Below are 16,875 nucleotides of genomic sequence, written 5' to 3' on the forward strand. Positions count from 1 at the left end.
TCTGTTAAGTGTGAACAGAAGAGCTGAAAAGCAAGGATTCTCAGAGACTAAATAGTGTTTGGCTCTAGCTTTGGAGAGTACCTTGATCACTTTTGTGGCAGAGGTAAATCAGCAGTACCAGGACAAATTCTGTAGGGTCCACAGTGAGGCTTTAATTTTCTGGTGTGTTGAGTCTGAGAAATCGGCGTGAGAAACATGAGGGTTTGAGGTGCAGGGACATCTGAGTGGTTGAGCTAGGATATACAGAGAGAAAGTGAGAAACCACACATATATTAATCCAGATGTTGTGTAAGTGTGTATTTTTAAGTTAGGGTAGCTTGGACATGTTTACATACTGAGGGACAAACCTGAAATGTTACTGGAGAGGAGGAAAGAAAGGAAGAGATAATTGATGGAGCAAGATATCCAAAGAGCAAGCAAGAAGAAATGGGATTAAAATCGCAAGGGAATGGATCAACCTTAAATTTAAGACTTAGTCTTGTTTCTCACTTGGATCCTTGAATACACCCATGCATAGACCTTTCAGTTACCTGAGCCAAAGTACTCTTTTCCTCTTAAGCCAGTGTAGGTTGACATTCTGTCGCTTACAAGTCTTGACAAAGACAAACAGTGACAAAAATTTTCCTTTTAAGACGTAAAGATGGATGCAGATGATGTTGAGACTATGAGACGTTTAGAAGAAGTTACAGGATCCTTTCTGAAGGCCAAACTATTTCTCTAAATTGGGAGGCAAGCTCACCCCTGAAACGTATGGGTGAGACAGGCTTAGGGTTCAGGCTTGAGTAGAGTAGTGATGGGTTAACATTGAGCAGGGAAGGAATAGAAAATAGGATGAAATGAGATGGCATTGCAAAGCTTCGACTGTGTGATGCCTGATTCGCGGAAATTTAACTAACTATAGAAGGTATTGTCAGATTATCCAATTTGCTAAGAACCATTTTTCAGAAAAAAACCCACATTTTTATCAAATGTTATGTTAATTCTGATATCCCTTGGTTTTTGAATTGGAAATCTAGGTATCCTTACCCTATATCAACTATTCAAACTTGAAAATGTAGTTACATGATCTGGTATTCCTGATAATTGCACACATCAAACATTAACTAGACAAATCATATTAGAAAGGCTTCCCATTAGAAAGGCTTAAAAAAACTATCATTTCCTCCAATGCTTATATTAATTCCCCTCTCTCCGTTAAAGTGTGTTTTCGATTCCTTTTAATTAAGAATAAGTAATGAATACAATTTATCAGTGTCTTAAAAAGTTCCTTATGAGCCTTGATTTCATGCAAATCAATTACAAATAATTTGTTTTTAAACAAAAAACACTGTTTTTCACAGCATTTCTGAAGGATGATATACTTTTAGATCATCAGGTAAAATGTTTATTGCATTTTATATATTGTATAACATGCAGGTCTGTATTTATATGTGTGTGCATACATACGCACATACTTGGCTAAAAAGCATTAAACATGATTTTTTTAAGTTGTAAGACTCTTGTGAGACTTTTAACATGGCAAGGTGAATTATAAATCTTTCAGCATGCAATGTCTACTTGAAAATTCCTGGGGCTCCTGGGTGGCTCAGTGGGTTAAGCATCTGACTTTTGATTTTGGCTCAGGTCATGACCTTACAGGTTTGTAAGTTCAAGCCCCACATCCGGTTCCATGCTGACAGTGCAGGGCTTGCTTGGAATCTCTCTGCCATCATAAAAAATGAAAACCAAGATTCCTATACTTTTCCCTTTTCCCCCACTTTCAATGAAGCGAAACTGAAGTTCATGTAACACGTTTTGGGAAATTTTAGACAAGGAGATCTCTAAATCCCATTTCACTGCAGCATATTCTATGGAACTTTATTCTATACTATTTTGTTCATGTCCAGTATTGTGACCATGAAGTTCCTACCTCATTTTACACACACACACACACACACACACACACACACACACACACACACATGCATACAGAGTCTGTATGAATTGTAATTTAAAGATGTAGCAAAAGCATACAACCTACAATTTAAATCTGCTCATCTTTTTCCTCATTTCTAATACGTGTAATACACGCTTTGTTTAAACCACAAGGATATGTGGTTTAAATGTGAGAGAAATATATATATCTTGGTTTATATTTAAAATTTGGCACGTATCTATTTGGGGCATTTCTAATGAAACATAATATGCTTAATTGCCTCATTTTTTTTTTTTTCAACGTTTATTTATTTTTTGGGACAGAGAGAGACAGAGCATGAATGGGGGAGGGGCAGAGAGAGAGGGAGACACAGAATCGGAAACAGGCTCCAGGCTCTGAGCCATCAGCCCAGAGCCTGACGCGGGGCTCGAACTCACGGACCGCGAGATCGTGACCTGGCTGAAGTCGGACGCTTAACCGACTGCGCCACCCAGGCGCCCCTTAATTGCCTCATTTTATTTTTTCTTCTTTCCATATTATGTTTTAAAATTTTTTAAAATGTTTATTATTTTTGAGAGAGAAAGAGCAAGCAGGGGAGAGGCAGAAAGGGAGGGAGATACAGAATCTAAAGCAGGCTCTAGGCTCTGAGTTGCTAGCACAGAGCCCGATGCAGGGCTTGAACTCACAGACCATGAGATCATGACCTGATCTGAAGTCAGACACTTAACCAACTCAGCCACCCAGGTGCCCCATTCTTTCCATATCATTTAAGGTAGCTGATAGCAGGGGTCCATATGTCAGAAGTTACTTTTAAGTTTCAACACTCACTAGCCTTATAATTAAGAAATAATCAAGTTTACATGCTTCTCATAGTTTCATCATCTGTAAATTGATTAAAAATATCACTTTTTCATATAAATGTTGTGATGAATAGCACAGTACTTGTCACAGATGGAATATTTAAGAAATACTAGTTTTCATTATAACTTTAAAGGCATCATAGTTTTGACTTTAATGTGAGCCCTATAAGTTGACCTTGGTTTGTGCAACAATTTGGAATTGTAAAAAAATTCATGGTAGCGATAGTTTATCACCTTCATCAAGAAAAGATTATTTGTAACACCCACCAATATAACTTAGAATATAACTATTCTCCATCACTAATAACTAGAACCATTTTAGTAGGTCCTTCACGGGATTGACAGAGTTTTTTAGTTTGTTTTTTTTATGCTAACCCAGAACTTCCACTGAGCAAAAGGAGTTTCACATGAATTTATGGAATGAGTATGCCCCCCACCCTGATCATAAAAGATTCTCTCTAGGAAATGAAGATTGTTTTCTTCTTTAAAAAAAAATAGTGTTTATTTTTATTTTTATTTTTGAGGGAGACAGAGAGAGAGGGAAGGAGAGAGAGATTGAGGGAGCGGAAGAGGAGCAGAGAGAGGGGGAGACACAGAATCCGAAGCAGGCTCCAGGCTCTGAGCTGTCACCACAGAGCCTGATGCGGGGCTCGAACTCACAAACCGCGAGATCATAACCTGAGCCGAAGTAGGACGCCTAACGGACTGAGCCACCCAGGCACCCCGGGATTGTTTTTTTCTTAAATTTTTCCCAACTCAACTTTGATTCATGACCTTAATTTAGATATGAGAACTGATTTGAGTCTCCAGATTAACTTCAGAAATTTACCTAGGTCACATGATTTTCAGCAGTAGACCTAGCAGAATCCAGTTTGAAATAATTTCAGAGGTATCCTGCTGCTCCTTACACACTGTGTGTATTTTCTACAGTATCAAAGTTAAGAGTGGTACTAATCTAATATATACATTAAGTATATACATTAAGTTACATGTTATATATATATATATATATATATATATATATACACACACATATATATATTTTTAAATTATAGCGCCAAAGCTAATTAATGATTATGTTTTTCTCAACTACTGCTTGAGTTATCATTTCCTTTCATATATATTTTGCAGATTAATAAGTGGTAAGCTTTGCGAAATGCCAAACACAGTACAATTCCCTAGCTGTATTGAACGCATAAATACTCTATTCATCATCTACTCAATTCTGCTTGAATCAGTATTAGTATCAAAGCGTCTATTTTGTCCAAAGTTTTGCCCCCCTCTTGTTCTGATTTCAATTATACTTACTTAGTATCTCTGCACAAGCTAGAAACACCAGAGTTTAGGCGATTTTCATCTTCAATTTTAAGACATATTTCCCTTTGCTGACAAAACCGGATGAGATGAATATTTCATTCTTCTGTTTGGATTATAATTTCAAGAGAGAATGTGCCCTTTAAACAGAAAAAAAAAAAATCTTTATTCATGACCGATCCGAAGAACACTTCTAAGATGTACTTTTACTTAACGCAAAGCGGTTGGGATATTAAAAACGAGCAGTGCGTACTCTTTCAACATAAAGTCAGGGTTTTTAGATTCTCCTCGTAAATAAACACAGTGTTGATTTTCAGGTTTGGAACATAGAAAATGCACTGGTTTCCCTTTATGCTTTTGTCTTCCTGCTAGCTGTAAGGAAGAGTGTGGGCGCTTTAAATCTTCTTGACGTGTCTGTCACGGGCACAATAAACTCCCCTCCCGTGCAGAAGAGACCCTTGTCTGTCACTGGATCTCTACGGAGGTGCAGATTGCCAAGTGGGTTTTCCGTCGGCTTCCGAAAATGTAACCTCCTCATCTAGGCTGCCATCTCTAGTGTGACAGATTGGGTGGATGATTCCATCATCGCATCACGCTATGTTTTACCATGTGGGGCCAGATGTCATCTTTGGGGAGGAGAGTTAAAGCTTTTGTCAGAGAGTATTTCTCTTGTTTCACTTAACATCTACTCACCTTTTGGTATTGAAAGAATAAAAAATACAAACTGATAAGACTATCCCCAGGCAGAGTTTTCATGCTACCCAAAGCAGTCTTGGCGGTTATAAAGATCCTTCAATAATCTGTCAAAAACTGACATCACTGTGTAAAGAGCTGTTCATTTCTATATCTCATTTTGGATTGATGTACGTGCACTTTTATATCCTTCAGTTCGATATAACATTTGGCCTTTCATGTTCTCAGTTTAAGCTACAGGGAATTCAAAGCTATTTCAAAGCATAATTATATCAATCTGCATATAAAAGGCTCTATGTCCTACAGAGGGTTCGATGGAAAAGCAAACTCTTTCAAAGAAGAAAATTAGAAGTAATTCCCACAACTAAAATTCACAAAAGTTAATATATTTTTCATCTGATGAGAACAGTTTTATTTTTTTTTAAGCCAATAGAAGTTTAATCAAGAAAGTGATGGGGACTTTTGTGTGAGGTAGGGAGGAGAAGAGGAAGAAAGGAGAGCAGAAAATTGGAGAGGAAGGCAAAGAAACGATGCATGTACATTACACATATTGTTCGATTATACACATCACATCAGGAAACATCAAGAATTCATATTGCTGTGGCAGACAATAGGATTCTCACTTCCATATTGTATTAGTTATCTATTGCCGCATAACAATATATTCCAAATTCAAATTCGTATGATTCAAAATTCTTAGTGCACTTTAACTGGGTGTCTCTGACTAAGGTCTCTTCTGGGACTGCACTCCAGATGTTGGCAGAAGCTCTGGTCTCCTTTGAAGATGCCGCCTGGGGAAGGGAGTCTGCTTCAGGGCTCACTCATGTGTTTGTTGAGAGGCCTTGATCTCGCGCCGCGTGGGTCTCACCACAGAGCTGCCTCCAGATCTCTGCAAGCAATCCAAGAGAGAATGAGAGCGTGTATAAGAAGCTTCCCAAGATGGAAAACATAACCTTTTCATAACTTAACATCAGGACCACATTCTGTTTCATAGAAGTGGGCTCCGTATCTCAACAAGCTTCAAGGGAAGGGGGGTACTCAAGCGTTCAATACCAGGATATGGAAATCACGATGGGCCATTCCAGGGGCTGCCTACCCTGTGTATATACATCCATGTGAAGTAACTTTGGGCACTTTTTTATATTACGAAAGACTTTTCAAAATATGATCTTAGTAGTTTTCAAATGTTTCATAACTTGAAAATCACAAGTACAGTTGCTTCAATCTTTAAAGTGACCCTTTTTGGTCTTTTTTTTTTTTTTTTTTTTTTTTTTTTTATCATAGCATAAGGAAAATTTTTTTAAAAAACCTCCAAAACAAAATTCTGTAAATTCTGGAGCTAGCGAAATACTTAGCACCGAAGTTGTGGAGCATATGGTTATCCTAGTCCCAAACAGTAAAATGCGTCTGTCTGTGCCAGCTCTTCATTACCGGCTCATTAACACTCAGGTGTCAATTGCTGGTGGCAAAGGCAATACCCAAATGGCCTAGTTTCTGTCATGCACAGTGTAATTACATTGACCTCAAGTACTAAAGCTCGCAAGTTGCCTGATACGATTTGGACACTAATTTCAGGCACTATTCAAAGTAGAATAATATGGTGAATAAACCAACGTAATAAGAGAAAAGCACTATGAGGTTTCCAGTTATTTTTTTTCATATGTAACTGTAACCTTAAAGACAGTCGACTATTCTGTTACATACAACGACACATAGGACACGTTTAGCTTTAACATTATTGATCTAAAATTTTGTTAGATCTCGAGATAATGATAAAGTTGTTACAAGCCAAAAGTGAAAACTAAGTTGTTGTAATAGTCACGTTTGGGAAAATAGAAATTCCATATCATAGTTTATAATCTCATTTATTGACCTGTAATGGGAGCGTTATTTATATCTTACATTTAAATTATGAATTAACCCAATCAGTCAAGCGTCTGACTTCGACTCAGATAATGTTCTCATGGTTCATGAGTTCGAACCTCACGTTGAGCTCTGTGCTGACAGCTCAGAGCTGGAGCCTGCTTCGGAGTCTGTGTCTCCCTCTCTCTCTGCCCCTCCCCACTCTCACTCTCTCTCTCCCTCAAAAATAAATAAACATTAAAAAACTTTTAAATATTAATTTAAATGTGACCAAATGTAAAGCAAATCTATATAATCCTAGCAACCAATAAATATGTACTTCCAGCAACAATTACACCATCTCTTAATAATCTAAGAGCAGATTTCTTCATCACTTTCTGTTTAAGACTTTGCTATTATGTGCAAAGCTTATTTTTAAGGTTCCAGTTGAAAAGAGAGAGGGGATGAATTCATGCACGAAACTTAACATTTTATATATAAAACTTCACAGAAACGAAAAGAATATTTTATATGGAAAAATCTACAAGAACAATTAAAAGACAAAAAACAAAACAAAATAAAACAAAACACCCACCACCAACAACAACAGTGAGAAAACAACCGTAACAATATTTTGGAAGTTTGGAAGTGGACCACCAAAATGTTATCGACTTGCTAGTTTTGAAAATGTTTAATTTTGAGCTGAAAGGTAAAAGTTTAAAGAAAAAAAATCTGATTTATCCCACAGAATATTCCAAAGTCTCAGGAATTAATAGAACAAATTAGTTCTGAAGTGGGAGTGAATATAAAAATAAAAAGAAGGATCAAAAATGTCATTGAGAGGCAATTAGACTCCCAGGTTTCCCTCATCCACTGTGCATAAGTAGGTGATCAATTATCCCCTCTGGTTAGAAGACAGGAGATTTATTCTCGAAGGAGGTTAAAACAGAGGTGCCTACATCAGAAGACAGCAGGTACAGTTTAATGTGAGATCATCATACCCAGAAAACTTAGGATTTTGAGTATTCCAGACATCTTTCCCCAGTTAACTTTCAGAATGCATGTGCCCAGGCAGAAGACCCAAAAATACTTCCCTGAATATCTCTAGCCTAAGAAGAAAAATATACTGAACATATTTACACTGGGGTTTCCTTAACTAAATGATCCAGCAAGATCACCCTATAGACAAACATATTCAACAAGCTTTCCACACAAAACAGTTTTACCTTCAGCAATTTTGAATACTGTTTTATTTTAATAATTTATTGTCAAGTTAGCTAACATACAGCATAGTCTTGGCTTCAGGAGTAGATTCCCGTGAATCATCACTTATGTACAACACCCAGTGCTCATCCCAACAAGTGCCCTCCTCAATGCCCATCAACCACTTTCCTTTCTCCCCCAACACCCATCACCCTCAGTTTGTTCTCTGTATTTAAGAGTCTCTTATGTTTTGCCTCCCTCTCTGTTTGTAACTTATCTTCCCGCTCTTTTTTTTTTTTTTTAAGTTTATTTATTTTTGAGAAAGAGAGTGAGTGAGAGCAGGGGAGGGGCAGAGAGAGAGGGAGACAAAGGATCTGAAGCGGGCTCTGTGCTGACGGCAGAAAGCCCCATGGGGGGCTCAAACCCAAGGACTGTGAAATTATCACCAGAAGCTCAACAGACTGAGCCACCCAGGAGCCCCTAGAGTACTGTTCTTAATTATGGGTACACAGCTAAGTGTAAATGTCACCAGGCATCTGCAAAAAACCCCTACCATAATTCCTGGAAAGAGATATTATTCAGGGAAAATGAAATGCAATATAAACTATCATCACTATTTTCAGATGAATAAGAGAAAATATTGAATACATTAAAAGAGTTCAAAATACCTTAAAAAAGAATTTTGGGAAAACATGAAGAACTTTTAGACTTAAAATAATAATAAAATAATGAAGTTAAAAGCTCAATAGAAGGTTGGAAGATAAACATAAGAAAATCACTGACAAAGTAGATTAAAAAACTGTACAAAGTAGGGAAGAAAACATGAAGAATATTGGTAGGTCAGTAAAGGAGGTTCTATATTCAAATAAGAAAGGATAAAAAAGATGAAAAAAATGGAAGAAATGATGAAAGCAATAATTAAAAAAAAAAATCCAAAACTTGAGAGGCTTGGGTTTAAATATTGAAGAAACTTAATAAGTGTCTGCAATTCAGATGGAAACAGATCCACATCAAATTACATGATATTATGAAATTTCAGAACTTGATGACAAAGAGACCCTCCCATAAGAATCCCATAGGAACCTATGTTCATAAAAAGTTTAGTTTAGTTTTACTTTGGAAAATGTTCTACTTTAAAAAAAACAATATAGAAAACCTTTCAAAGAATCAAAGCTTAATATATGACAAATTTGGTTTGAATCTAGTGACCGAGACCTACATCCTTCAAGGGGTCTCAGGGATTTTGGTCCTCTGAAACAGCCTACTGTTCATTCTTGCAGTATGACCAAAATTAAGCCCAATCTATGTGTTGTCTTGACATCTGGCATAACCAGGAAGACTTGAAATAACCTAACTCCAAGTTTCTCTCTCCATTCTGCTCCCAAAGATAATATTCCCTAGCAGGACAACCCTACCGGCCAAAGGGCTCAGGTGAAGGTGGGTGTCAGTTCCCTACTAACTTGCAAAACAAGCCAATTCAAAAAGCCTATCCTATCTCATCAGAATCAGGGAGCACCTGACCCTCTTGATGCTACAAAGACCTGCCTCCATGACCCCTGGTTGTTCACTCTGTTCCTGAGTGCAGCCCTGTGAGGCCTTGTGCAGGATCCTTCCTGCCACCTTCCACCCCAGGATTGTGATTATATGAGATTAACAAATTGCTGTTGGTCTATTCTGTCCTATGTCAGGTGCTACATAGTCTCCAACTCCATTAATCTGGAGCAGAAATTTTCCCCTCACCAATGGAGTGATTAGGGGGCAAGTTAAACAACCCTAAACAAGATGATCCAACAATGATCAAGGAGACCCAGCCAGCTTGAATTAACTGCTCTTGGATAACTAAATGGTTTCATGATACAGGGAAGGCTGCCTGGGACTAAACTGCTTGTTACTGGTGGACTTGCACTTCGGCCTACTGGACCCTGTGTTGTCTTTAGCAGGTATTTCCCTCCCTTTCCACCCCAAAATGCTCTTGTTCTAAAGAAGAGAATTGTGGTTAATTCCCTATACCTCAGCATGATGTTTTGTCAGTTTTAGTCTACATTTGGCAGGTGTCTCTAGGACCTCTGCCTGTAAAAGCAGTGATAACACAGCACCATACCTGGTCTTCTGGTTCTTCAGCTCTACTTACCAAGGAATAAGCTAGAGCTCTCTGGTCACTGGATCTAACTTGGGAATCATTACTAGCTGCTTGGACAGCCATCTGGACATTACTGTGATTGCACACCATCAGAGGGATTCCAGGGATGGCTCATTATGTGGTTCGTGGAAAAGAAGGACATCACTACCCTACAGAAGATTAATCATGGGACCTAAGTCACTTAATAAGTCACTTAATAAGAGTCGTTCAGGCAATGGCAGCTACCTTGCCCATTTCCTGTGCTACTGTTTCCCGTGCTGCTATCCCAAGTATTTTCCTGATCTCCAAGTGTAGGTATACATGTCTGGCAACCCATGGACCAGGCACTGATGGAAAAAAAAGAAGAAGAAGAAGAAGAAGAAGAAGAAGAAGAAGAAGAGGAGGAGGAGGAAGGAGAAGAAGAAGGGGAAGGGGAAAGAGCATTGGGTACCAGTTCCTCCCCAAACAATGGAGGAGGTGACACAACTGCCGTCTCAATGAAAAGGCCCTAGCAGGGATGCCTGGGTGGCTCAGTTAGTTAAGCATATGACTTTGGCTCAGGTCATGATCTCACAGTTTGTGGCATTGGGGTCTGTGCTGATAGCTCAGAGCCTGGAGCCTGCTTTGGATTCTGTGTCTCCCTCACTTTCTGCCCCTCCCCTGTTTGTGATCTGTCTCTTTCAAAAATAAATAAACATTAAAAATTAAAAAAAATAAATAAATAAAAGTCCATAGACAATGTGCCTGGGCTTGTCTTAGTGCTGCTGGCTACTAGCATGCCAAAGGGCTAACTTTCTAATCATAGGGCTTGACTGCATGACTAGCACCATAGACAGGAGGATTTTACTAGAGGTGAACCCTGACCTTGGGAACATCGCTTAACCCTGGAAAAGGAAATAGCTGTCTATAGGAGTTGCTGGGCTGCCAGGTTTTTCTCCTCCCCTATGCAGAAGGTCTGCACCAGGTTGTAAGTTTCCTGTGGACTTCTGATAAAGGAAACTGCTCTCCTTGGCCTTGCACTATATACCATTAGAGTGGTAGTTCTTGGCCACACACTGAGCTCTTCTGAAAACAGTCTCTCACAGCCCCTGCACATCTATTCCTCCATACCAAGCTAACCATTATGCCTTGGGTCATGGAGCTAACATGCTCCATGCTTTGCATGGCTCACAAGCTTTGCACAGTTATCAAGCCTTCCGTTCTACAAGCTGGAGTCAAATCTGACCCTCTGACATATCCCATCTGCAGGGTGGTGTAGCCCCACCTCTCCTCAGTTCCTTGACACATGACATGGTGGTAGAGAAGATCAACCCTCTCCTAGACCCCTTAGCCACATGGAGAGCCCCTTAGGAGCAACCGAGTGAAAAATTAAAGGGAGTTTATATACTTTATGGGCCATATTGCCACTCTTCTCATATATGATGGAACTTGGTGGAATGTTTCTGGGTTTCATTCTTTATTCAGGATGTCCTTGTAAAACAACAGGATCTAAGTGTCAGCCATACATCAGGTAGTCATCTTAGCACCACATACCCCGGCCAGAAAATGGCTCCATACATACATATTCATAAACTCTTGGTGTATTACATAAGAATTGCTTCCTTTGAGGTAAAGCACTCTGGGAACCGCTTGTCTAACAGAGACCCAAAATATAAATCAAGGTAACGATGTCACTACCTGCACTAAAGCCACAATTCAAGGCTTTGCCGGTATACTCTTCATCCCCTTTGGAATTTCAGAGATTATTGATAGTGGCCAAGGCATTCATTTCACTTCTCAAAACAGACAATGTTGGACTCTTGAAGAAGACATTCAATACAACTTCCATGCCCTCTATAGACCTAATGGCCCCTTCAAAGAATTCCAAATAGAGCAAATAACCCCCCGTCATTGCCACAGATATGGTTTAGTCTCAATCCATGTGCCATGGGGACATGCAGTCCCTGTACTAATGCCACCAGCTTCCTTAATTTCCTTTACTGGTCATAAAGGGAAGACCTCTAAAGTTCATGTTTTCAAAGGTCACCTCACTATGTGGCCCTCTGTGTTGGGAGGGGGGGCGTAGCTGATGTATTAAATTAAAAAAATGCAGTTTATGATCTGCTGAATGAGGAGGCATAAGTCACCCATACAAGTTTGGCAGATAGCTCCCTTAGCATCTGAGCTCCCACTTTGGGGAAGTAAAACCCAGGATTATTTTGATCAATAACACAGTTTCAATACACTCACACAAAGGAAATAAAATCACAAGGTTTAGTAGTTACAAATCTCAGGGTGGGGGGGCAAAGAGCCAGGGAAAGGGCAGTCCCCTGTCCCAGGCCATGAGTAAGAAGACAGAGAGCAGGGTAGTAAGCACTTATAAGGTGGTTGAGGTGGAGATCACTAACTTTTTACTGGCTTGATTCTAAGTGGTTATTCTAAAAGGTGTCCTGGGAAAAGCAAAGCAGGAACTTTTGATGGGAATCCTAAGCTCAGGTCCTTATCTAAATGTCCAGACTCTGGGTCTATACAGGGTTATCATACTGTGGAATGCTTAGGCAGCAACTCAAAATAGTTCTTTTTCTCATCACACTGCCTCTTCCTCCAGGTCAAGTGCCTACTTCATGTGTTGGAGAGGTACTTCTCTTACCTAGAAATCTCAGTTCATCACCAGGATAAAAATTGATGTCAAGACATCGGGGAGTCAATTTGATATGAGGACTAAAATTAAAGCTCAATATTATGTGGTGCCTTGACATCTGGCCTATCTTAGAGTGCCTTGAATGGTCTAATCTTACCTCCCTCATTCCCCTCTGGAAAGGGAGATCCAAAGAGCCGAACAGCTCTGCTGGACAGGGGGACCAGGCCCAGTTCATTCTTAGGTAGTGAGGTTTCATTTCCCCACTAGCTCCACTGAATTCTCCCTGGTCACATCCTCCAGCAGGAACCAGAGAGAATCCCTCCCTCTTGATACCAAAAGAAAGCCTGCCTCTCACGGCCCCTGGTAGTGTCGCCCTGTGTTTCGTGTGATATCCTTCTTCCCCAGCCTGTGAAAATACATGACTCATAAATTGTTGTCAATTTCATCTGTCTGTCCAGTGTCAGATGTTGTATGTTCTCCATCCCCATAACCCTAGGATGGAAATCTCTCCCTCTCCAACAGGGTGAATAGTGGATGACTAAAACCACCCTTTACCTAACTTCTTTTTCTTTCAGTATTTCACTAAATTAGTTGAAGTTAGTTGACGATGATTTTATAAAGTCCAGTTATTCAGACCTATTCTTGGTGAAGCGGCAGTTGCTATATGGGATTTCTCTGGGAGATGTACTCATATTTGTTTGACTTTAGTTTTGCTTATTCACTGCCAACATAGCATGTTGTTAAGAGGAATAAAAATGCATATGTTAAAACAACATTTTATTCTAAATATAAACCATAAAAGGACAGTCAAAACTGTCTAGTTTCTTAGGCCACATTTCATGGTGCCTTATACATGTGAACCATCCTTAGAAATGAGCATGTGGCATAGGGGGAGCATTGAAATTTAAAAATATGAAGTGGAGTTCTAGATGCTATAACTTATTTTTATATTTTTTAAATATAGTTACTTCTAGGATTTCAAGTTAAAAGAAGACACAGGGACTAGAAATGCAGCCTGGCACAGGTGAAGAATTCAGTCAAGAGATAGGGTTCAGGCGTTAAGTTCATGGTTATGCTCTGCCATCATCTGGTCTATATTGGTCTCATTTTCTTCATAAGTAGGTTAAGGACCAGAATATTTTCAAAGACTTGCTCTTCGCTAAAAGCCTATTATTCTGTGGGGCCCACTTAAAAAGAAATAAAACACAGAAAATAACATTCATTGCTGATAGTAGTTGATGAATAAAGGTCAAGAACCATGAAGGTGTTTTGATTTAAAAAAAAAAAAAAATCTGCTGAAAATGTTAGTTGAACTTAGATGGAAAGGAAATATAAATAAATAGATTTTACGATTCTTATAACTTTATTTTTATTTATGTATCTTCCTCTTCATTATGTAGTATCATGCATGTGTCGCAAAAAGAGTGAGAGGGTTTTTGACTTAATCTGCATCCTTTTTAAATTAGTCAAGACCCCTTTTGGCATATACACTAGCCAAAGTTGCACAGGGGAAAAAAAGAAAACCTTTAAAAATATTTCTAATTTACATATTACATATGTATTACATATTACATATGTAATTATTTCTACATAAACATAATGAAAAAATTCAGGTTAAGAGACATAATTTAAATGATTCTAGTTATATTACTACATGGAGAATAAACTAGAATACAGTAGAGAGACTACTTTTGATATAAGGATAAAAATCTAAAATTTTATGGTATGTTTAAGTATAACTCAGTTCAATTTCCACTTGGATAGCAAGCATAGCAAAAAATTGAATGATAAAAGGAAATTAGCAAACCCTGCTACAAATAAGATTACCTTCCTCACAAAGCTTTTTCTTTCTTTTATGTTGCCTTATTTAAGTACAGCATGATCCACTCAGGTGCACACAAAACCCCCGTCGTAGTTACTTCTCCTTCTCCTTCATCAGTCAAGGAGCAAGTATAATCTGTTTTCTGAAATGTCTCCCAGTATGTGTCCTTCTTCTTCCATTTTTACTAGTCCAGACTGAAAGTTAATTGTGCTCACTTGCTTCTTAGCTAAAGATTTACAATAAATCTCTGTTATCCCAATTTCTTTTTTTTTTTTCTTTCTTTTTTTTTTTTTTTAATTTATTTTGAGAGAGAGAGAGAGAGCTGCATGAACAAGGAAGGGGCACAGGGAGAGAGAATCTAAGGCAGGGTCCATGCTCAGCACAGAGCCAGAGGTGGAGCTTAATCTTATGACGCTGGGATCATGACCTGAACCAAAATCAGGAGTCAGTCGCTTAACCCACTGGCCCCCCTTGCCCCCCCACTTTTTTCTTGTTTTTAATGTTATGAATCATCTCATAACATTAAATTAGTAATGCTTTTACATTATGTGCAGCATTTATTTTCATCTTTTCATTATTATTATATCTAATACTGGAATAGACTCTTCTAGAGTGCCAAAGGAAGTATTACATTTAAACTAAAACTGTGCTTCATATGTAAACTTTAAAAATACTAACAGGGGTGCCTGGGTGGCTCAGTCAGTTAAGCGTCCGACTTCGACTCCGGTCACGATCTCGCGGTCCCTGAGTTCGAGCCCCGCATCGGGCTCTGGGCTGATGGCTTGGAGCCTGGAGTCTGCTTCCGATTCTGTGTCTCCCTCTCTCTCTGCCCCTCCCCCGTTCATGCTCTGTCTCTCTCTCTCAAAATAAACATAATTTTTTTTTAAATAAAAATACTAATATACTTTGTTCACTTCACCCAACTGATGTGCGATTGAAAGCACTCTTCCCATCTCAGTAGCAATACTCTTGACTAATAATCACAGTGTTGTAAACTTGCCATGTAGCTTTATGAACTGTTATGCCAGTGTCACCTGATTCTGCATGATCTGTTCACAGTATTCCCAGTTTCTCCCCTGTACTGGTCCGTACAATTGCAAATGCATTTTCTTAAGATGATTGAGACACCTTTGAACCCAGTAATATTTGCACACATTGTCATGTAAATCCATACATCCTTGTCAGAGAAACAAGGCACACAAAGCAAGCATCTACAGAGGCATCCCAATGAGATAGCTTGGTATTCTTAGATTTTAAAATAAAATTTATATATCCTTTCTGTGTTTTACTCCTTTCTAGGTTATACCAGGTCACTTTACCTCATTCTTTATTGTATTTTAACTAGAAATACTCAACCATCTTTTATTTTCATTACTTTTCTCCTTGTTTTAACTTATATATGTATATGACCACATGAACTTTGAAAATCATAACTGCTTCTCAGTCTTTTAAAACTTACTGGAGAATGAAGGAAGACAATGGTTATATTCTCTTTCCTTCTTTTTGGCCTCACATTTCTTACTTTCTCTCTCTAATTCAACTTTACTTGGTACATTTTATTATAAACTGTGTTGTCTCTTTGTGGTCTTTGTCGCCCAGTATAAAATAAGGGTTCTTATCAGAGAGTGTCAAAAGAAATTGACTATTGATTGCCCACCAGTGGAAAAGCCCATGGTAGGGGCGCCTGGGTGGCTCAGTCGGTTGAGTGTCCGACTTTGGCCCAAGTCGTGATCTCGAGGTTCGTGAGTTCGAGCCCCGCATTGGTCTCTGTGCTGAAAGTTCAGAGCCTGGAGTCTGCTTTGGATTCTGTGTCTCCCTCTCTCTTGCCCCATCCCTGCTCATAGTCTCTCTCTCTCTCCCTCTCTCTCTCTCTCTGTCTCTCGAAAAATAAATAAACATTAGAAAAAAATTAAAACAAAAAAAAAATAAAACCAGAAAAGTCCATGGTAGCTTGTTGAAGATCAACCAGGTTTTCTGATAGTCTAAATATTAATTAATAAAGGGGCACAGAATGTGTGTGTTTGCATATAGGATGATTCCCTTCATGTATTCCTCCATGAGTCTCCTTTGTGTTGCTTAATACCTCTCTCCATCTCACACACACACACACACACACACACACACACACACACATCAATTTTGAGAAAAATGTATTGCCAGAAAACCTTGGAGTTGGCCATTCTCTCCATTGTTAATTAGGAAACACAACTAAGAATATAAACACTCTCACACTATGAGGATACAATTCAGTTTCAGGCTTATGCAATTCACCACACCAACGCTTGTTTTCTTCGCTTTTTTCATGATTAAAAGAAGAGTCACTCACAATGATAAAGGGAAAAAGAGGATGGTGACTGTGTTCCAAATTAGATAATTGCAACATTCATTAAATGTTTCTTACGCCCAGGCAGACTGGTTGAGCAATGACCCAATGATTAGCAACTGCTCTCAAAGAAAAGTAAATATGTAAGATGAAACAAAACAAAA

General features: G+C 38.7%; 1 protein-coding gene across 1 annotated transcript in view; it reads right to left on the reverse strand.

Moving 5' to 3' along the window:
- Positions 1 to 5,170: 5,170 nt before the first annotated feature.
- Positions 5,171 to 16,875, reverse strand: part of PCDH10 (protocadherin 10) — a 62,023-nt gene continuing 50,318 nt past the window's right edge. Inside the window, exon 5 of the mRNA XM_025922014.2 lies at positions 5,171 to 5,671. Within this exon, the coding sequence (XP_025777799.1) occupies positions 5,604 to 5,671 (68 nt within the window). The 3' untranslated portion in view covers positions 5,171 to 5,603. The remainder of the gene's footprint in view (positions 5,672 to 16,875) is intronic.

Source organism: Puma concolor, chromosome B1 (genome assembly GCF_028749965.1).
Source record: "Puma concolor isolate L17-30 chromosome B1, mPumCon1.1.hap2, whole genome shotgun sequence".
In the NCBI taxonomy this organism is placed as follows: Eukaryota; Metazoa; Chordata; class Mammalia; order Carnivora; family Felidae; genus Puma; species Puma concolor.